This window comes from Chlorocebus sabaeus, chromosome 16 (assembly GCF_047675955.1).
Source record: "Chlorocebus sabaeus isolate Y175 chromosome 16, mChlSab1.0.hap1, whole genome shotgun sequence".
Classification (NCBI taxonomy): domain Eukaryota; kingdom Metazoa; phylum Chordata; class Mammalia; order Primates; family Cercopithecidae; genus Chlorocebus; species Chlorocebus sabaeus.
Genome location: NC_132919.1, coordinates 29,713,339 through 29,735,536, shown reverse-complemented (window position 1 = coordinate 29,735,536; position 22,198 = coordinate 29,713,339). Strand labels below are relative to the sequence as shown.

General features: G+C 53.3%; 1 protein-coding gene across 4 annotated transcripts in view; it reads right to left on the bottom strand.

The window, feature by feature from the left end:
- Window positions 1–13,381: 13,381 nt before the first annotated feature.
- RAB11FIP4 (RAB11 family interacting protein 4) overlaps window positions 13,382–22,198 on the bottom strand; it is a 141,497-nt gene continuing 132,680 nt past the window's right edge. For all 4 annotated transcript variants that reach the window (XM_008010962.3, XM_073004835.1, XM_008010963.3 and 1 more), the window contains 7 exons: window positions 22,006–22,109; window positions 20,781–20,921; window positions 18,117–18,198; window positions 17,481–17,618; window positions 17,246–17,404; window positions 15,537–15,680; window positions 13,382–14,387 (listed from right to left, as the gene is read on the bottom strand). In XM_008010962.3, coding sequence (XP_008009153.1) covers window positions 14,271–14,387; window positions 15,537–15,680; window positions 17,246–17,404; window positions 17,481–17,618; window positions 18,117–18,198; window positions 20,781–20,921; window positions 22,006–22,109 — 885 coding nt within the window. In that variant the 3' untranslated portion in view covers window positions 13,382–14,270. The remainder of the gene's footprint in view (window positions 14,388–15,536; window positions 15,681–17,245; window positions 17,405–17,480; window positions 17,619–18,116; window positions 18,199–20,780; window positions 20,922–22,005; window positions 22,110–22,198) is intronic.

Genomic DNA, 22,198 nt, shown 5'->3' with positions numbered 1-22,198 from the left:
GTTGTTTTTTTTTTGAAACGGAGTCTCACTCTGTTGCCAGGCTGGAGTTTAGTGCCACGATCTCAGTTCACTACAACCTCCACCTCCCGGGTTCAAGTGATTCTCTTGCCTCAGCCTCACGAGTAGTGTAGCTGGGATTACAGGCACGCATCACCACGCCCGGCTAATTTTTGTAATTTTTTTTTTAGTAGAGACAGGGTTTCACCATGTTGGCCAAGTGGTCTCGATCACTTGACCTCATGATCTGCCCACCTCGGCCTCCCAAAGTGCTAGGATTACGGGCGTGAGCCGCCATGCCCGGCCGGGTTACAGTTTTAAATAGGTGGTTGCTTGGTGCGGTGGCTCACGCCTGTAATCCCAGCACTTTGGGAGGCTGAGGCAGGTGGATCACCTGGGGTCAGGGGTTCAAGACCAGCCTGGCAAACATGAAGAAACCCCGTCTCTACTGAAAATACAAAAAATTAGCTGGCGTGGTTGTGGGTGCCTGTAATTCCAGCTACTCTGGAGGCTGAGGCAGGAGAATTGCTTGAACCTGGGAGGGGAAGGTTGCAGTGAGCCAAGGTTGCTCCATTGGACTGCAGCCTGGGCAACAGAGTCAGACTCCGTCTCATAAATAAGTGGGATAGCTTAAATGCAGTCACAAATTCTTTGAAGCTTTTCCCACCTAGAGGTGGAGTCTCTTCCCCCACTTTTTGGTACAGGCTGGCCATGGGGCTTGCTTTGACTAAGAGAATGTGGCAAAAGTGAAGTTATGTAAGTTCTGAAGCTTAAGGCCCCTAGAGAGGCTGCCTCTGCCTCCACTGTCTTAGGAAATTGCCCTGAGAATGCTGTGGAGGAAAGACAGTCTAGCTACTGAAGGCTGAGAGGCCCCGAGGGTCATTCCAGCCAACAGCCAGCACCATCTGCCAGACATGTCAAGTGGCCATCTGCGACCTTCCAGCTTAGCTGACCCCTCAGCTGGAGGCAGCTGCAAGAATGAACCCAGGCACAACCAGCAGAGGAACTGCCAGTCTGCCACAGAATCAGGAAGGTAATAAACCTTTGTATGCCTTAGGATTTGAGGGTGGTTTGTTACATAGAAGCAATAGTTCATTGATACAGGAGGCCGTATCCAGCTTACACACCTTTCCATTCTAGGTTTGTGGGCTAGTGGTTATTTGCATGGAGTAGGCAAAACTTAGTGACACAGGGTAACTTTGTCAGGGGCCATGTACAGTGTCCCTTCAGCCTCCATTTAGTCTGTTTCCTCATCTACAAAATGGGAGAGTTACCCATTAGTTACATCCCTGCGTTAATTATAAATTGAGCAAGGTTCATTATCCACCGCTAAAGTGAACAGCGGAATGAAATGCCAGTTTGATCCTTCTGCCTTTGGTACAGTAACAACTAACACTTTTTCCTTTGATCAGGTTTCACAGCCACCACAACAGCTCTAAATTAAGGTGCCATTAATAGGAGGGGAAAGTCAATGCAACTTGAGACGTTTTGGAGAGTATGTGGTGACTTACTCATTTATTTCTTATTTATTTATTTATTTATTTATTTATTTATTTATTTATTTATTTTTATTTATTTATTTTTGAGACGGAGTCTCGCTCTGTCACCCAGGCTGGAGTGCAGTGGCCAGATCTCAGCTCACTGCAAGCTCTGCCTCCCGGGTTCACGCCATTCTCCTGCCTCAGCCTCCCTATAGCTGGGACTACAGGCGCCGGCCACCTCGCCTGGCTAGTTTTTTGTATTTTTTAGTAGAGACGGGGTTTCACCGTGTTAGCCAGGATGGTCTCGATCTCCTGACCTCGTGATTCGCCCGTCTCGGCCTCTTCTTATTTATTTTTTGAGACAGAGTCTCGCTCTGTCGCCAGGCTGGAGTGCATTGGCATGATCTCTGCTCACTGCAACCTCCGCCTCCCAGGTTTAAGCGATTCTCCTGCCTCAGACTCCCAGAGAGCTGAGACTACAGGTGCCCACCACCATACCCAGCTAATTTTTGTATTTTTAGTAGAGACGGAGTTTCACCACGTTGTCCAGGCTAGTCTCAATCTCCTGACCTCAGGTGATCTGCCTGTCTCAGGCTCCCAAAATACTGGGATTACAGGCATAAGCCACTGCACCTAGCTTTATTCATTTATTTAGAGAAAGGGTCTGGCTCTGTTGACCAGGCTGGATTCCTTCTGGGATGGGGGATCTTCTGAGACAAAGTCTGGTGGAGAAGAAACTAGAGGCCCTGGTGTTTCAGGTATCTACTGCTATGTCTAATCAACTACCCCAACATTTAGATCTTAAAATAACAAGTTTACTGTTTTCCATGGCTCTGTGGGTTGACTAGGCAGTTCTGCTTCATCTGGTGGTGGCTGGAGTTTTGGGATGGCCTCACTGTCCTGCTGGCCCTGGCTGGGGCCTCAGTTCTCCATGTGGCTGTTTGAGATTCCTCACAGCTTGGTTTTCCAAGAAGGTGCATTTTAAGAGGAAGGACACAGAAGCTGCTGATCCTCTTAAGGTTGGAGCTCAGAAGTCCCAGGATGGGCCGGGAGCGGTGGCTCTCACCTGTAATCCCAGCACTTCAGGAGGCCGAGGCGGGTGGATCACCTGAGGTCAGGAGTTCTAGACTAGACTGGCCAACATGGAGAAACCCTGTGTCTACTAAAAACACAAAAAATTAGCTGGGCATGGTGGTGGGTGCCTGTAATCCCAGGTACTCAAGAGGCTGAGGCCGGAGAATTGCCTGAACCCCAGAGGCAGAGGTTGCATTAAGCCGAGATCATGCCATTGCACTCCAGCCTGGGCAAGAAGAGTGAAACTTCATCTAAAAGAAAAGTCCCAGAATGTCACTTCTGCCTCAAGTGATGCATTGTTGCAGCTAGTCGTCAAAGCAGTCAGAGTTAGCCCAGATTCAAAGAGGTGAAGAATAAACTTCACCTCTCAGTGGAAGAGTGGCCTGCACCCAGGGAGGGAATAAATCCATGGTCCCTGTCTTTGGAGGCTGTATCACACCTGTCATTCACTGGCTCTGTGACTCTGAGTGTAGACACAAACTGGACTCAGTCCTGGGGCTGGATTCAATCTTTACAAAGATGTAAAGAGACACAAAGTGGGTCTCCTTTGTCTCCGCCCCACCTCAAAAAATGGCCTCATCTTGAGGGCTCACTAGTGGGAGCGTTTGGACCAGATACTCTCCCACGTTTCTTCCAGCCCTGATGGCCTTCAGAGCCCACGCTCATAGCCTCCCAACCGCAGAACTAAGGTCTGAGGGTCTGACCCAGACTCTGCCAGAATTTGGCAAAGTCCATGTTTTGGTCAGGGGCTGCCTGCTGACCTGGGTAAGCTGGGAAAGCCAACCCTGAAACCATGGCCAAGTGGTGGCAGAGCTGGAAAAGGTCTTTCTCCCCGGAGGGGCCAGTTGGGCTAGAAAGCAAGGGCCAAGAGTCCACAGGCTCCCGTGGGCTTGGTGCTGTCAAGCAGGCTATAGGAAGTAGGCTCATGTTTCAGCTCCTCTGCACCCTCAGTATGGGCCTTTCAGAAACTCTAGCTCCTTTTTAAACCCAAAGGCCACACCAATATGGAGCCCAAGACAAAGCCCGAAATCAAAGTCAGAGCTTGGGGTTTGAAGTAAGAGCCAGACCTGAACCAGAGGTGGCAGGAGAGTGAGGGGAACTTCCTGCAGCCGCAATCCCAGCCACCTCGTTAGTTCTAGCGAGGTCTGGCTTCAAGCCGGCTCCAGATGTCCTGGGCCCTAGAGCCCCCAACTTGGTACAGGGGCTCTTGTGGACTTGGTGCAGGGTTGACCCCCTCAGCCCACTTTAAGGCACTGTCCAGCCAGCCAGGCTGAGCCACAGCCAGGCTGAGCCACAGTGGAGCTGCCACCCTTCCTGGTCCTCTCTTCAGCCCTACATAGCTGTGAGCAGGGCTGCAGGCCCCACCTCCTGGCTCTGCTCCAGTCGTGCTCATGTCACAACCCCTTGTTGCTGGAGAGGGGATCCAGGCTCCAGGGCTCAGCATGTGTCCTGCCTGTTCTCTCTGCCTTCCCAGCCTGCAGTGACCCTGCCCCATCTGAGCTTGAATCCCAGGTGAATCCCTGGGATGCCTGGGCTTGAATCCCAGGTGACCTGTGGCCAATGAGATCACCTGTTGTGGCTGTTTCTTCATCTGAAATACTACCCACCTCATAGGGAGTTGTGAGGGTCAGATAACCCAGGACACACAAAGCACTTGGAACACTGTCTGGTCTAGTGTAAGCCCTAAACAAGGGCAAGCAATCATTATTAACCACCTCATTGATGCCTCTTGTGGGCCAAGCACTGGGTTAGGCTCAGGGATTTGGGAGGGGAGGGTGGTAGAGGGAGGAATGAGGCCAAATCTGCTTCCCCAGGGCTCGAAAGAGTGGACAACCAGCTGGACTAACCAAAAAAGAGGACCCGGCCCCATTCTCTCAGAGCACCCCGGCTGCTGACCTGATGGGTCTCTGGATCCAGTGGTTGGTGGTGCTGTCACCTGCTGCTCCCAAGGGCCCTGGGCCTAAAGCCTGGTTCTAAGAATGAGGGGCTTTCCACCCTGGGGAGTAGTTTGATCATTTCCTGGAGAAATGGCTTGGCTGACGTAGACCCTCCCAGAAAGGCTGTGAGAAGCCCGACTCCCTCACCCAAGCAACCACCCTACCACCCTAACCCCAGTGTGACTGTATTTGGAGATGAGGCTTTTGAGGAGGTAAATAAGGTTAAATGAGGTCATATGGGTGAAGCCCTAATCCAGCAGGTCTGGTGTCCTTCTAAGACAACAGAGACAGCAGAGAAAGAGCTCTTTGCATACAGAGACAAGGCCATGTGAGCACACAGCGAGAAGGCGGCTGTCTGCAGGCCAAGGAGAGAGGCCTCACCAGAACCCAGCCCTACTGGCACCTCGAGATTGGACTTCCAACCCCCAGAACTGTGAGAAAATAAGTGTCTGTGTAAGCCTCCCAGCCTGTTGTGTTCTGTCAAGTCAGTCCCAGCTAAGACACACCCCAGTCCAGGCCGCCTTCACCTCTCACCACCCAAATCTGAAACTGACCTGACCAGGCCACCCCCAGCTTAAAATGCTTTGGCATAGTCCCCACAGTCCCACTCACCATTGAGCTAGCTGGTTCGTAGTTCCTCGCCACGGCAAGGCCTCTGCACCTGCTGTTTCTGCTCCTGCTTCCACCCTGCCCTCCCATCTCATTTACCTGGCCAGTCTCTCCTCCTTCCAGTCTCAGTTGAAGCCTCCTCATGTGAGTTTAAGTGTCCTTTTTATACCCCATGATTCTCACCATTGGCTACACCTTGGAATCACCTGGGAGCTTTAAAAAACATCCCAGTGTCCAAGCCCCACTCCCCACCAATGGAATCAGAATTGCTGGGGTGGGGTGGTTTTAAGAACCTCTCTTGTACATTCTAGAGGCTCCCTGTGCCACAGGCCCAGCACCTCCCCTGCACCCGGCATCTGATAGGTCCTGGTGAAGCATCTGCTTAGTGAGTGAATGTGATAGATCCACCCTTGGCCCCCTAGACTCTATACCACCTGGCTAGGCTGCAGCCCTCCACAATTCCCCTCTCTGTCCACCTCCCAGTCATAGTACCCTGAAAGGGTGGTGCTTTTTCCAAATCTCCGCATGGCAGTTCCCTTAGATCCTACAGTCCTTTGGAGCTCTGCTGAAAGGCCCCTTCCTTGGGAGAAGCCATACCTGATGCCTGAGTGGGCTCAATCCACTTGCCTCCAGCTCCCGAAGCCCCCCATATCTTCCTCTTGGTAGTGCTCATCACTCTGGAAATCAATTATATCTCTCCCCTCCCCCAGGAGCGTGGGGAGTTCACAGGGCAGAGGCCTTGCCTGTACGAATTCCCAGTGCCTGGCACACACAGTGGTGCTCGGTAGATGATGCTGGCGGGTTGATTGATTTCTGCGCTCAGATGTTTTCCACCCATTCATCTGCTTTAGCCTGGGCCCAGCAGATGACCCTAAATGGCCCTTTAATTGAGGGCCTGGTGAGTCGATGGAATCCAACGATGAGACACCTTTAGTAGGTACTGTGGCCTCAAAGGGGCACAGGGATGACATCATTTTTTAATAGGACTGTAAGGAAATGTTCTCCAAAATGGGTGAATGGGGAACACACCTGTACAGAGGGTACAGCCTGTACACACAGCAGTGCTCGCTCCCACCTCTCTCCAGGATGGTAAACTGAGGCAATTCCAAAGACCTCCTTCAATAGGTGTTACGAGTTGAATTGTGTCCCCCCAAAAGATATGTTGAAGTCCTAAGCCCCAATACCTATGCAAGCTCATTTTGGAAACAGGGTCTTTGCAATGTAAAGACCCTATTTGTAATCAAGTAAAGATGAGGCTCGTTGGATTACTTATCTGAAACTCAAGTTTTACTACGCATCCTGTATTCTTACTTGCCAAATCTGGCAGCCCCATTTGGGAAGGAAAGAAGGAATATGAGGAGGAAGGAGGGAACTGGCCAGGCGCAGTGGCTCACGCCCGTCATCCCAGCACTTTGGGAGGCCGAGGCGGGCGGATCACTTGAGCTCAAGAGTTCGAGACCAGCATGGCCAACATGGTGAAACCCCGTCTCTACTAAAAATACAAAAAATAGCCAGGCGTGGTGTTGCGTGCCTGTAATCCCAGCTACTTAGGAGGCTGAGACAGGAGAATTGCTTGAACCCGGGAGGCGGAGGTTGCAGTGAGCCGAGATTGTGCAACTACACTCTAGCCTGGGCAATAGAGCAAGACTCCATCTTAAAACAAAAACAAAAAAAAAAAAAAAAGGAAGGAGGCAATAAAGATCCAGGATGACACAGCACTCCCAGGATCCTGAGCCAGGAGGCTGTGCAAGTCCAGTGAGTGGGGAGCTGTCTGCCCTCCCTGACTCATGGCACCAGGGCCTGCACTGGGAGATGGAGGGCCTGGGCCACCTGGGAAGCCACTTCCATGCCTGGAATCCCATAATAGAGGAAGGGGCAGAGGGCAGAAATCCAGGGGTCTGGTTGACTCAACTGGGGACCACTTTGGTACTTGATGGTGTGGCAGAGACCAGCACTGGCAGGTCTGAAGCCAGTCCTGAGTGGAGGCATTGGGCAGTCACCCTGGAGAGCCACAGTGGCGAACATGGAGGAATCATGGCGCTGGGACTGAACCCCTAGGAAGACCTCAGTGGGGAAGAACATGGCCAGAGGACAACATTTCCGAACATCATAGCCCTGTGGCTGGAATGGTGGTGGTACAGAGGCTTCTGGGATCCACGTCTTCTCCCCTAGGGACTGGAGAGTGACACCGCCCCCACTCCACGCTGCCCCTGGGGACAGCACCAGCCACCCTGGGAACCACAAATGTGGTGAGGGTAGGGGATTGCTCTTTTTAAGGGAGACCGTCTGTCCCTGTGAGCCCTGGAACCAGGCCTCTTCTGCCCACCCTCCCACAACCAAAGAAACTTGGTTCAGTCAGGCGAGAAGAGCAAACTGTTTATTTACACCTTGGTCTGTACAGTACAGCTCCCTGGGAGGAGCCTGCCACCAACAGCCTGTTCCTTTTGAGGCAGAAGCAGGTTGGAGGCAAAGAGCTCGGACCCTGGACAGCCTCAGGGCCTCACCCCCACTATCCCCTCCCTGGGGCCCACAGGGCAGGTCCCACCCCAGCCCTAAAGCCAAGCCTGTTTCCAGACAGGGCCTCCTGGGGCAAAAAACTCAAGTTGAATCCCAGAGTCAGAAGCCATCGAACAAACCCTTGGGCATGAGGCCACGTGTGTAGTTCATTCCACGTAGGCCTCAGAAGACCCAGCCAAGAAAGTGGGAGGAGATGGAAGGGGGCCCACAGCTGTGAGTGAGTCCTCGGCAATGCACCGTCCGCTCTGTGACATCAGTCGGTATTTAATGGCACTCTGGTCTGAGCACCTCAGCAGACAAGGAAGGACTGGGCAGGTATTCACAGCAGGCAAGGGCAGCAGCTAACGCCTCTTCCTTCGGCCCGAGTGGCGCCTGCAGCTATTCTAGACACAGATGTGGTGGCCTCAAGGCAGGCCTGGAACCACGGACAGGGCTTCCTCTGGGGGCAGAGATGGTACACGGAGTGGCTGCAGTCCCATGACATCTCTGCTGGGGCCAGTCAGTGCCCCAGGTTAAAGAGTGATGCTCTGCCGGACATCGCCAACAATGCAGGAAAAGCTCTGTGGGAGAAGCTGCTTTACACAAAGTTGCCCTTTTCTGGAATGCAAGGCTCCTAAACTAGCTGCAGGCTGGAGGAGGGACTAAGTGGGTCCTAGTCCCCCATGTTTAAGACAATAATGAAAGATTCTGTACAAAGTTACCAAGTCTACAGGCTGAGTGAGCCAAGGGTAGGTGGGGCCTGATCCTTGTGGATGAATGTGCCCGGGAGAGTTGGCCTCACCTGGGGGAGGCACGTGGAAAACGTACACATTTACAGGGCTCGGGAAAGGTCAGGGAGACGAGACTATGTAGAAAAGGAGGCAGTGGGTAATGTGGAAAATCCTGTACAGTGGCAATGGGGAAAAAAAGGCACAAGGACAAAGACCGCAAACCATGCAGAGGAAAACAGCCTGTGCAGCACAGCAAAGCGGATGGGCCCTGGCAGGAGGCAGGGTTACCCTGGGGACAACAGCACTTGGATCCTGCAGGAGACACGGCCTGGATGCCATCCCCAGCTGGTGGCTCCGGGGCAGACATCTCTACCTTACAGATGGGGAGAGGAGCAACCTACGAGGTCAGGGCAGGAAGGCCATATGGGAAACCCTGCCTGGTGAGCATGGTGGCATTATACTTCCCCAGGGTCTACACTTTTAGAAACAAATCTTTCTAGAAAGCAGCCTATTTTCTCTGGTGGGCAGCAGAGAATATGGCAGAAGGGCCTCGGAGTTGTCCTGCCATGCAGGTAGGGCAGGCTCCTGGTTCCAGCCTCTCCTGCTTCCTGCTGGCTGCTCCATTCACATGTGCACTCAGGGCAGGAAGTGAGGACCTGAAGGGTGCCTAGGATCAGCACTCAAAGTCATCCACTGAATGAACGGCCCTTCTAACTTGAGGTCCCTTGGCGCAGCAGGCCTCAGTCTTACCAGCCAGCAGCATCACCCTAGAGGGGATTCCCTGGGTCCCAACAGGAGGGCCAGAGTCTAGGAGAAAGGACTGTGGAGGATACCAGCACTGAGTCCTAGGTGGCCCCTTTCCTCAATCTAGAATCCACAATAGCCCTTGAAAAAGAGTCACTGTGGATCTGCCGGGCAACCAAAGTCATTTTCTTGGCATGGTGACCATGCAAAACTTTGCTGGTACGATCACATCTAAAGTTAGTGTTTGTTTTTTGAAAAAATAAAGACAAGAGTTTCACCATGTTGCCCAGGCTGGTCTGGAACTCCTGAGCTCAGGCAATCCACTCGCCTTGGCCTCCCAAAGTGCTGGGATTACAGGTGCGAGCCACCGTGCCTGGCCTAGAGTTCGTTTTTAAGCTTAAATTTGCTAATACAGTAAACCCCACCACACACACAGGACATAGAAAGAAGGCTTCACTTCTCCCAGTTTCACCTGGCCCTGCTGGCCCCTGGAGGCTTCTGCTGGCTAAGTCCCTCATTGGAACCAAGAACCCGCACTTGCATCCCCCACCTCCACTCCCCTGAACACCAGCACCAGCGGACTAGCACTGGGAGTGTCCAGTGTGTGAGTGGGATGCTGGTTTGGCTAACAGGGAAAGAGCTGGAACTCCCTTATCAACCCAGTCAGGAAACAGACCAGAGGCAAAACCCACAAAAAAATTATCTCCTCCTGCTCAGCTATGCAAATAGGTGGCAGCTGTTTCTGAGGCTGCTTTCAGGGGGACAGCCTCACCTGTCAGTTCCCTGCCGACTCTGTTCTACCTGCTCTTTGGAATGAGCCTGTAGCCAGTATATCCCAACACATGCCACCCGCTGACTCCAGGGGCACCAGGCCGAGGTCCTGTCCACCCACTCTGGTCTGCTAACCTCCAGGTTGGTGAGAACAGTTGGATCCACCAGCTCCTGAAGGCATCTGGTCTCCCATGCTGCAGGCCAGGACCATTCAACAACATAACAGGAAAAGGTACCCTCCCAGCAAGAGTGCTTGCTGTCATTCAGCCATGGGCTTGACAAGTCCAACAGCCACTTTGACCAGTTTCCTCTACCTCTGGCCAATGACCTTCCAGGACAGGGAAGTCTCAACCTCGGGCTGCATATCATCACCTGGGGAGGTCTTTACACATCTGGATGCCTGGACCACACCCCCACCAATTCAATCCAAACCTCTGGCGGTTCAGCCCAGACAGCAGAAGCTTACAAATCTCCCAAGGTAATTCCAATACACAGCCAAAGCTGAGCCCACTGTTCTAGGCCCTCATGCAGGTTCCTGAGCTTTGTGTTTTTTCATTTTTAACTTTTGGTAGAGACAAGGTATCACTGTGTTGCCCAGGCTGGTTTAGGACTCCTGAGCTCAAGCGATCCGCCTGCCACTGCCTCCCAAGTGCTAGGATTACAGGCGTGAGCCACTATTCTGGCCTGTTCATGTTTTAAATAGGTCAGAAATAGTCACGAAAAGGAATTTCTCTGTGACAGTTCGCAAAGAAATATACCAGTTTAAAATAAAATGACCTAGGATTAACTCTGGCCAATTCAAAGTTAAAAGAAAAAAAAACATTTTTACTAGAACTTTCTTAAAGCCTCTCACCGCACAGGGACTTGCTGAACCAGGAGGCACTTCATTTTCTAGTAGATAATGTATACAAAGCTCACTCCTGGTTCAGTTCATTTTGCGTGACTTCCAACTGAACACCAGGGCAGCTCAGGGCCATGTAAAATTTGAGTCTACTACAGAAACCCTCGCCCCACTCAAAAAACACCTCTAGATTTCAGATAAGTTACTGCTAATCCCTACTCGGTAGGGTTGCCAGGTTTAGCAAAAACAATAAGAACAAACAAAAAAAACCCAAGTAGGACACGCAATTAAATTGGAACTACCTGAGCAGCTCTTTACAAAATTCCATGCCTGGGTCACAAAATAAACCGGAATGTCTGAGGACTCAGTCTCATCATCAGAATTTTTCAAATCTCCGCATTTCAAATATGTCCTGGCCAGGCATGGTGGCTCGTGCCTGTAATCCCAGTGCTTTGGGAGGCTGAGGCGGGAGGGTCACTTGAGGCCAGCAGCTCAAGTGAGGCAACACAGTGAGACCCTGTCTCTACAAAAAATAAGAAAAATTAGCTGGGCGTAGTGGTTCATGCCTGTAGTCCCAGCTACTGAGGCAGTTAAGGTGGGAGGATCACTTGAGCCTGGGAGTTCAAGGTTATGGTGAGCTATGACCATACCACTACACTCCAGCCTGGGCAACAGAGCAAGATCCTATCTCTAAAAATAACATCTGTCCCAAGTACAGATGTTCATTCTAAAATTATTGTCTATCTGAAGTACAGATGTTCATTCTAAAATTATTTGTCTATCTGAAGTACAGATGTTCATTCTAAAATTATTTGTCTATCTGAAATGCAAACTTAACTGGGCATCCTGTCGACTACCTTGCAGCCCCACTACTGAGGTGTAAGGGCAGAAACAAAGATCAAGCTCCCTCCCTACCACCAAGGGCTCTGGGACCTGCCAGGGGCTGTGGAGCTGGGACCCTTGGGGCATCTGCCCCCTCAAGCTAGCTTTTGAGCCCAGAAGAGTATTTTTACAAACATAGGCGATCTTTAAAAGCCAAGCAGGGCCGGGCGCGGTGGCTCAAGCCTGTAATCCCAGCACTTTGGGAGGCCGAGACGGGCGGATCACGAGGTCAGGAGATCGAGACCATCCTGGCTAACACGGTGAAACCCCGTCTCTACTAAAAATACAAAAAACTAGCCGGGCGAGGTGGCGGGCGCCTGTAGTCCCAGCTACTCCGGAGGCTGAGGCAGGAGAATGGTGTAAACCCGGGAGGCGGAGCTTGCAGTGAGCTGAGATCCGGCCACTGCAGTCCAGCCCGGGCTACAGAGCAAGACTCCGTCTCAAAAAAAAAAAAAAAAAAAAAAAGCCAAGCAGACAGGCCAGGTTTTACAAGAAATGTATTCTGGCTGAAGAGAGTAAGGTTGGACTTGAGGTGTGTGTGAGCTGGAATTCAGCCCCCCATTTAAAAGCCAGTCCTGTTCCAGAGGCCCCTCTGGTGCTGCACCAGGTCCCAGGGGCCTTTTGGACTCCAGCCGCCTCCTGGAGCCTGTTCCCACGGCGCCCCCTACAGGGAGGAGCCTGAAGCACACCCCAGGCTGCCAGCTGCTTCCGCCCGCCTTTCCCATGGCAGATTCCTTCCCACGTTGTGACTCAGGCTGTGGAACCCAGGCCTCTGCAGCCTTCTCTGAAATTCCAGTGCAGCCAAAGAGTAGATAACATTTTACATATAAAATAGTCAACCCTGGGGCAAGGGCCCCATGCACCAGTACTCCTTCGACCTAACACCCAGGCCAAAGCTATGTCAGGATCTGTCTTGTTCCTTTCAGCCATGGCCATTGCTTCCTATTGGCAAATTCTCAAGAGACCCTCTCCTCATGCCTTCTTCCACTGCCTCTTTGCAGACTCTCGGGGGAGCCCAAGGAGACCCACGTCCTAAGGGGCTGAGAAACTCCAGAAGACCAACTGCCTAGCCTAGTCTTCCCGGTGTAGGTGGCTCCAAAGTCTTGGATCAGACCAATGCAACCCCATTATTTGCAGCATGAAACTAATCCCCAACATAGGATTCAAAAGAAGCCATGAGATCCAGCAAATGCAAAGGCTGATTGGAATGGAATTGAAGGTTGGTCCTGGCCACAGCCCTTTGTCATGCAGGGGTCACACCCAAGTCCCCAAATCCCCTCTCCTCACCATCACTGCCCTCTCTTTCTGCGTCTCCCCCTCCACTGTCCTTCCCAACATGCCCAAACCTTCCTTCTCATACTATAAGATGTGCTGAAGAAAACAAGAAACTGCAGGGGGGAAAATAAGACCACACACGTTTATATATATTTGGATTAAGAAAATGAATCACAAGCCATATAAAATTGAGATAAATTGGAAAACTCTAAGGTAAGTACCATGTCTATTCCCAGCTGCCTAGAACAAAAGATCCATTAAAAATCCATGGCGTGAATTTCCACCATGGATCGGAAGGATGGAAGACTAAGGTTTTCCTGCAACTTTCCCAACCACCTCCCACCAGTGCAGCGAGCGCTCCCATGACTGAGAAGCAAACACAGGTGTGTTTCTAAATGCTGGAACGAAGCGGTCTTGCTGCCACATGAGTGGAGCCCGGAGCTCAGATTCTGAAATCCAAACCCAGGCCTGCCATCACCAGGCTGTGTGGAGAATGAAGACAGGAAGCTAGGAAGATGGTCTCTCCATGCATCCATCTTAACATGCAGCCATGGGAAGGAAACTGGGATGGGAGTTGTGTTCCTCCCCAAAACTCATTTCTTTGGTTGCCTGATGTCAACTCCTGCCTTAGACATCCCATCCCAAACTCTCTTTCTCCTTCGTTTTTATCCCTTCATGTTACACCCAGTGAATGCTGCTTCATTGTCTTAAAACCGAAACAGAAACGGGGAGGTAGGTAGCACGGATGGGGAGTGCATGAACTCTACAGGATGAGGGTGCTCTGCACTAGCTCCTCTGAAACCTGAGTCCTCTGTTCACTCTGCACACACATCACAGAGGGCTGCCGGCCGGCGGCCAAGGCGTTTGGTGAGGGCCCCATCTCGTGGACCCTCCAGATGCCCCTTCATCCTCTCTGAGCTTGAACACCGGGGCTTGAAAGGTGGCCAAAGAGCTGGCGAGGACACAAATATGGGGCATTCGAACTCCTAGGAAAGATCACAATTTTGCTCCCACGCCCAGGGGACTAGGAGTGGGGTGAAAGCCCATCATACTAGAGCGAATGTGGATCCTTATCCCCAGAGGTAGAATCATTTTACCCAGTACCAGAAACACGAGCTTCCAGTTCTTGTTTTTACAGTAACTCCTGATAGCAGACCTTGCCCCCTCCCACTTCCAGTACCCTCCGCCCCTTGCAAAGGGGCCACAAAGTGCATGCACGGCTAACCGTGTGGATGCTGCCCACAGCCATGGCCACTCACCCCTCGCTCGTGTGCACAGCCTCCCCACATATATACACAGGTACACGTAACGCACGGTGGCCAGAGAGACATTTACACTGTGAGTGTGAGGCCCGGCTTAGGCCTGCATCCTTGGGCAGGGTCTGCCCCTTGGTTCCAGGGTCCTAAGGCTGCTCTGCAGCCAGCCCCGTGCCTTAGTGTTTTATCTCGAGGATGGAAGGGTTGTGGTCCAGGATGGCGAGGATAATCTTGTCCATGTACTGCCTCAGCCGGAAGTTGATCTCCTCCTGCTCCTTGAGGGCTTCCATTAGCTGAAGGAAATGGGAAAGATAGGTCAGTGGCTGGGTCTGGGATGGGGTGCAGGCAGAGTCCAGATTCCCAGGCTTGTCGCAGGCCAGTGCCTAACAACAGAGGGCATCAGGAGACCCTGGGCAAGGCGGGCCCCAGGACAGCCTCAGCATTTGGATGCCAGGACGAGAGTCGAAGTGGCTCAGCCCCTAGTATTACCTATGCAGGTGCCCAGGCCCCACCCCCAGAGATTCCAATGTGATCAGTTTGTAGAGGGGGCCCAGGTGTGGGTAATCTTTCGTAAAAGTTGGGAACATGGGCCAAAGTCATTTAAGATCAAGACTGACAAAGTCCCAGGGCCCCTAAGACTCCAAAGGGGAGCTGTCTCCTGCCTGGACACCTCTCCCCACCCCCAGCCCCACACTGCTCTTCTCCAGGACAGTGTTCTTTCGGACATTGCTGACATGCTGCCTCTGCCCTGGGACTGGGGCCCAGCTCACCTGGGAGCTCCTTGAGGACAGAGGTCAGTTCATCGCCCCGTGTCCCAGGCAGAGGGTAAGGCTCAGTGACAGTGTCTTACAATTCCTGTTCAAATGCAGCCAGGGCATTCTGGAGGCCCGGCCTTTCATAAGCACACTCTGGTGTGGCAGGAAGGGTAGGCTTTGGCTCTGGAGAGAGCTGGGTCCCTCTCCCTCCCTGGCTGGGTGGTCCTGGGTTCCACCTTCCCAGCTCAGAATGTGGAGCTGTTCCTAAAGCCTCAGAGTCATCAGGAGGTTCAGTGAAAACACATCACAGAAGCAGCAGGTGCTGGAGAAATACTAATGTCCTCTCCCTCCGGGTTGGGAAGAGTGGGAGTGATCGCCTAACCCAGAGTCACAGCTTGATCCACTCAGCTGGCTATGTTGGCACTTTTCTGGCAGACCTAAGACTCCCACGGCACTCTGAACCAAACCTGCACTCCTTCCAGCACAGGCAGAAGTCAGAGCTGACTTGACTTCTCCAGCAGCCCCCTCCCCTGCTCACGGCTTTGCCCTCTGTCATGTGGAATAGTTGTAGATGGGACTCTCTGCCAAGCCCTGGCCTGGTTTTCTCACTCTGGGCAGGTGGGGGCTGGGAGAAGGAATTACAGAGGAGCGGCCAGGCCCCAAAGCAAGAGCCAGTGATGTGGTTACCTCATCACGCGAGGCAGTGTCTATCTCCGCAGCCAGAGACTGGGCTTTAGTCTGGGCAGCAAAGAGGTTTTTTGCTTCGTAGAGGCTGAGGCTCAAGATCTGCCCATTCAAGTCATCATTCTGATCCCGCAGCTTATAATTCTCCTACAGAGAGAAGGACGAAGGTGACGTCAACCCCAAGAAGCATCCACAGCCCACTGGAACCCACTTCTCCACATCCACCGTCCCCGACCCGCCGCCAGCGCCATTCCCACAGGTATGCATCACGGTCAGTTCAAGGGGCCATAGATGTTGCAGCCTTTGCTAGGCGCTGGGGGGTAAGAGGGCTGGGTCCTGGTCCAGGGGCCCAGCGTCCTGGGAGTGCACAGGGTTTGTGGAGGAGTTATAGCCCTGCTCAGAGCAGCCAAGGCTCCTGGCCATCCCTTCCTCCCTGGGCCCTGCGTAGGGACACCACCCACCCAGCAGCCCAGCCTCCAACACTGGCCCTTGCCAAAGGAAGTGATGCTCTGGGCTCTCTGGGCAGGCCGGCCAGCTCATTTCCTTGGCTCCCCGGCAGCCATGCTCTGAACCCTGCTTGGCTGGAGTTGTCCCAGGCAGACCCACCCAGATCCCATGCACCAGTCTCACGTGCCAGCTTTTGCCTAAAGAGCCCTAATGCTCACACCTGGGACCCTGGGCGGCCCACCCCTAGACTAGGAGAAGGGCTGGGGTTTTAGGACTTCCGGGAGAGCACAGCCACCAGCCCCTTTGTCCCCAGTGGAGCAAACTCAGAAGGATAATTTATGCTGCAGGCTCTTCCACCTGCAGGGTCAGGCAGAGCTGACACTTCAGCCAGCACCACCTGGCCACTGCCTCCTCCTGATCCACTCCCCCACCCAACGGTCTTTAGCTAAGGCAGCGCTCCTTGAACTGCAATCTTCTGGCTAGGCACAGTGGCTCATTCCTGTAATCCCAACACTTTCAAAGGCTAAGGGCGGGAGGATCCCTTGAGCCCAGGAGTTCAAGCCTGGGCAATTTAGGGAGACCCCATCTCTACAAATACATAAATAAATAAATTAGCCAGGTGTGGTGGCGCTCTCCTGTAGTCCTAACTGCTCGAGAGGCTGAGGCAGGAGAACTGCTTGAGCCCAGGAATTTGAGGCCGCAGTGAGCTGTGATCACACTACTGCCCTCTAGCCTGGGCAACACAGTGAGACCCTGCCTCAAAAAACAAACAACACTAGCTGGGCATGGTGGTGGGTGCCTGTAGTCCTAGCTACGTGGGAGACTGAGGCAGGAAGATCACCTGAGCCCAGGAATTCAAGGCTGCAGTGAGCGATGACTGTGCCAAAACACTCCAGCCTGGGTATCAGAGCAAGACCCTGTCTCTTTTAAAAAAAAAAAAAAGGAACCTTGACCTCAGGGTCTACTTCTCGGAGCACCCAATGCCAGTGGGCACTATACTGCAGCTGAGTATAGTCTCATCCTCCACCCTGAGCACCAAGGCAGACAGCAGTGTCTATTTCTTTATATGGATATAAAGGGGAGATCTGCAGATCAATTTTCCTGACTGTGAAATGGGACAGCCAGCCCTGACAAACAGGTTGCTGAGAAGCAGACAGGCAGTGCTGCTACAGCTCTGGGCTCCCCTGTCACAGATCCTGCATAGGAAACCCAGGCGGTGGACCCAGCCACCCCGCCCCACTGGACACAGAGACTGCTAGAACCACCTGCTTGAGCCGCTTGACCTCGTGCTCGAGCTCCACCTCGCGGGCCCTGGCATTGAACTCGCCTAGGCCAGAGGAGGCACTGCGGCCCCTTCCTGGCCGCTCGCAGTCCAGCTTGTACATCTGCAGGTGCTCCAGCTCCTTCCGCAAGTCTTCGATGAGCTGCGAGGGAGAGAGGCAGGTTGGCAGGAGCAGGGACGCTGGAAGGAGCCCTGGTGCCTGCTGGCCTGGGACCCACCTCCTGCGTCGCCTCCCGCTCCTTCTGGAACTCGAGGCGGTTCTGCCGCAGCTTGTCCATCATGCGCTTGTACAGGTCCATCTCATCTTTGAGCCGCAGGCTGGTGTCCTCCAGACGGTCAGACATGCGCTGCCGCTCCTGGAGCAGGGAGACCCGGTCAGGGAAGGAGAGTTTCCAGAGAGGGGCTCACTATGTCCAGGGGTATCCCTGGGGTCTGGTCAGACATCTTCACAAGGCAGATGCACAGTGAAACCAGCTCCCTCAGACGGAGCCCTGAGTCTTGGCTTACAGAAACGGCTAGAGCCCCGATGATTCTAGAAACACAACTAAAAACCTCAGGCCTCTGAAGTCCTTCAACAATGCTAGATGCAACCTGAATTGAAGGTATTAGCCCAACTAGAAGCTAACCTCTTTCTAAAACTGTAATTCTTTTTCATTGTATAAAGTAATAAATACATTCGCTGTAGAAAACTTGGAAAATCAGAAATACAGAAACACAAGTTGTTATTCACTTTTTTTGCATTTCTTAGGGGGTAGGGCATTTGTTTAGAATTTCAGAAGCAATAAACTAAAGGCCCCCGATGGCCAGCCCTCCCCCTCTGGGAGTTTGGCCCCAAGCCTGGATCTGCTACTCACCTCGTCCAGTTTCTCTGTTTGAGACTTGAGCCGAGTCACTGTTGTTCTAAGCTCTGTATTTTCTTCCTCCAACTGCTGCACCCTGGCGAAAGGAGAAAGACAAATCTCAGAAACCTGGAATGGAGACTATCTGATAAGGGCCTGCCAGTCTGCAGTGATTCTCTGCTTCCTCCAAGAGGGAAGATACCAGAAACCAACTGAGAGAAAGAATATGATTATTATGTCAAAGACAATTTAGCCGTGAGCTTCCTATCAGCCAAAGCAAAATAGTAAGGATACTAAATTATTATTGTTCTTATTTTCTTTTTTTTTTGAGACAGAGTCCTGCTGTGTCGCCCAGGCTGAAGTGAGGTGGCACAATCTCAGCTCACAGCAACCTCTGCCTTCCTGGCTCAAGCGATTCTCATGCCTCAGCCTCCTGAATAGCTGGGATTACAAGCGTGCACCACCATGCCTAGCTAATTTTTGTATTTTTAGTAGAGATGGGTTTTGCCATGTTGGCCAGGCTGGTCTCAAACTCCTGGCCTCACGTGATCTGCCCACCTTGGCCTCCCAAAGTGTTGGGATTACAAGAGTGAGCCACCACACGTGGCCTTTATTTTTCCAATAAGTGGAAACATTCATTAGAGTAGGAACGCAGATTCTGTTTGTATGCATCCTTCAGATCCTCAAACATGGGGATGTTTTTCTGCTAGATGGAGTCTTCTTGTGGCTTCTGCGACTGGGCCCTCCTGTTAAGACTCTGTAACCGGAAGGCAGTGATCATATTGGCTTTTCATTCCCCGCCAACAGCATCTCATCCAGGGCTCTTCTCTGAGCACTCACTGCACCTGCCTCTGATGACCACAGGTATGGGCTCTGACAGTAATAATCCTCTGTGTTAGCATTCACACAGGAATTCCACAAAGGGAATCCTAAAGGGATTCCACAAGAAGACAGAGCCTGGGTGTTCAGGTCTGTTTTTGTTTGTTTGTTTGTTTTGAGACAGAGTCTCAGTGGCATGATCTCAGCTCACGGCAACCTCTGCCTCCCAGGTTCAAGCGATTCTCCTGCCTTAGCCTCCTCAGCAGCTGGGACTATAGGCATGCACCACCATGCCTGGCTAATTTTTGTATTTTTAGTAGAGATGGGGTTTCACCATGTTGGCCAGGATGGTCTCGATCTCCTGACCTCATGATCCACCTGCCTCGGCCTCCCAAAGTGTTAGGATTACAGGCGTGAGCCACTGTGCCCAGTCTCAGGTCGCTTTTAAATGGTCCGAGAGCAGGTGCAGGTGAGTTGGGCCGTCGGTGGCACCAGAACCGAGCAGGGTCACTTCTGGCACCGATTCCTGCAGACCATCTTGTTCTCAACCTACCACCTCCCCATCACATCCTCTTTCCTGGAAGGATGGCTTCTGGGCCTCCACTGCCCTCTGGGCTCCAGAGAGGAATTCCGCCCCACCACCCGCAAGCGGCCCCGAGCTGGTGGAAGTGGTAGGGAACCAAGCATAGGGCAGGACTCTGGTAACACCACTCGGATATTTTACATGAATGGCGCCCCTGGAGCTGTGCGAGGGGCACATGTTAGGAGATAGTTCCCAAGGGCTGGCTTTCTGCGCTTTGTCCTGTGGCCCAGGTTCACACTGTCTTTTACCACCTCCCGTGTCCCAGCCACCTCTCTTGGGCCAGCTGCCAGAGGCGGGCTGAGCGAGAGCAGTCACCCTTAACCAAGCCTCCAGAAACAGATGCAAAACAGCAGCTTCTAGAACAGAGTCAAAATGTAAAATGAACCCCTGGTGGGTAACTTAGCAAAGCAGGTCTCAGATACCGGGGAGTTGGGAAGTCTCCTCACCAAACTGCACAGGGGCAGGGACACAGGGGCAGGGAGGTACCTGCCTGAGAGGCCAACTCCCAGTCATTTTCTCAGCAGCCCACCAGCCACCACGTGGGGCTTGGCAACTCTGGGAAGCCTCAGCATGGAGACTGGGGCCTCAGGGGGCCTGAGGAGTGCCGGGGCAGTTGTCCTCTCTGCCAGAAGCCCAGGCGGCCTCCTCGGCCTCGGACAAGGGCCACAAAGGGGCTTCATCACAGAGGCATCATCGTAGCCCTCACCTATGGGAAGGGTCTGCACTTACATCAGCTCACCCACCCACACAGCCGCTCTGTGGGGCACACAGGGAGGTGACCCAATACGTCCAAGACCATGGAGCTAACGGGAGACCAACCCAGATCCCTGGCCCCAGGCTGCTCCTCGTCCTGCCTGCCTCACATTCCAATGGTGAAGCCACAGGTACACGCAAGGAACAGGAGCCGGGTTTTCCATTTACCTTGGCCCTGGGGCTCTGGCTCAGTCCCTCAGGGGTCAGGGGAGAATCTGACAGCAGGGGGCGCTCTAGGCCTGGACATTAGGCCCAGCCCAGGCCCTTTTCTCATTGACATATGTGTAGTTCGCATTACCAAATGTGAGCCACGCTCCTGGGAACATTCTTTAGCGAACTTTCTGAAGAGCATATGCCTCTGTGTTTCTCCTGGTATGAAAGTGGAACTGTTACTACTGGGAAGGCTCAAGACACTGCCCCTCAGCCTCAGCTTCCCTTCTATAAAATGGGGATAGCACCTATCCCACAGGGCTGCCCCAGGGCAGGGGATCCCTCTGAGGGAGGGGCTCAGTGGAGGGGCCCACCTGGCATTGAGCAGCTCCACCTCGGTGGCCTTCTCCCTCTCCAGCTTGCTGTAGGCCTCGCGGTGGCGCCGCGCCTCCTCCTCCAGCGCCTGCTCGGCTGTGGTCTCCTGATCCTTCACCATCTCCTCCAGCTCATGCACCCTGAGGACAGCACAAGGGGCAAGCTCTTGGGGCCTGCACTATTTCACCCCAACCCAGGCTGTGGCACCGGGAGCCCTGGGCCCTAAGACCCTGAGTCACTGGCATGCCCACCGAGGGTGTGTGGGCCAGTAGCTTTCAGAGAGATGAACAGGGACACCACATATCTAGAGGGGGTGCCGGTCACACATGCCATGAAGGAGCAGGCCTGGCAGTCAGAAGGTGGGGCGCTCAGGGCAGCACAGGGAGGGACCGCCCCCACCAGGCCCTGCAGCCACACCTGGCTGGAAGCACTCAGGCCTCACCTCTACTTTTTGTACTAATCCGTCCCGGCCACCCCTCTGATTAATAATTCAGCTTATTGGGCATCTTGACTCCCAAAATAGGCACATCCCGGCCAGTGGCCTGAAGTCTGCCCCAGACCTGGGACAGGGCCAGGGGCACGTAGACGTGAGCACCCCAGTGACAGCCTGGTTGGTATTTTGGTCTGGGGTACGGCTCACTGGCAACAGCCCCTCCACCAGGCTGACCTTCTGGGGTGTACAGAAGGGCCCAAGATGGGTCCTGGGACAAGTTAGAGGACCGGACCCCTGGCCAGGGTATGTCCCCCAAGGGTCATGCCATCGATGAGGACAACTAAACCCTGCATCCACCACTGCAGACAGCATCAGGAACGGCAGGCTCAGGGGACTTCTAGCAGCAGCAGTGCTGGACCCTTCCCACCGCCCAGTTCACACTGGCCTGTCCCCTGCAGAGCTTGTCCCTAGGAAGCGACATCAGGCTCCTGTCACTGTATGAGAGACAGTGGATCCCCACTCCCATCTTGGACCAGCCCTGTGGCTGCAGACCTCAGGGGTGGAATCCATCTGGCCTAGAGCCAAAGTCGAGCTCCAACCTGTCTCCCTGTCCCTAAGGTCCTGTCCTGGGCACCACATGTGGGCAGGGCCACGTGACAAGAGGCTGCTGCATCACAGACCCTCAGAGCTGCAAAGGCATGAGGCTGCCTCCTCCCGGAGGTCTCAGCAAGAAGGACCCCCCTTTGTTCCCCAGAGTCACAGCCAAGCCCCCAGCGCCCTGCCTGCCTGACCTGTGCACCAGCTGCGTGTTCTCTTGCTTCAGCTTGCTCTTCAGGTCCCCATTGGTCAGGCTGTCATTCTCCAGCTCTGTCACCTTCTTTTCCAGGAAGCTTACCTGCAGCATGGGGCAGGGGTTGGGTGGAGAAGACCCCTGAGGCCACAGAACCGAGAACCTCGACGCCGTGAGGTTCATGAGCAGGACCT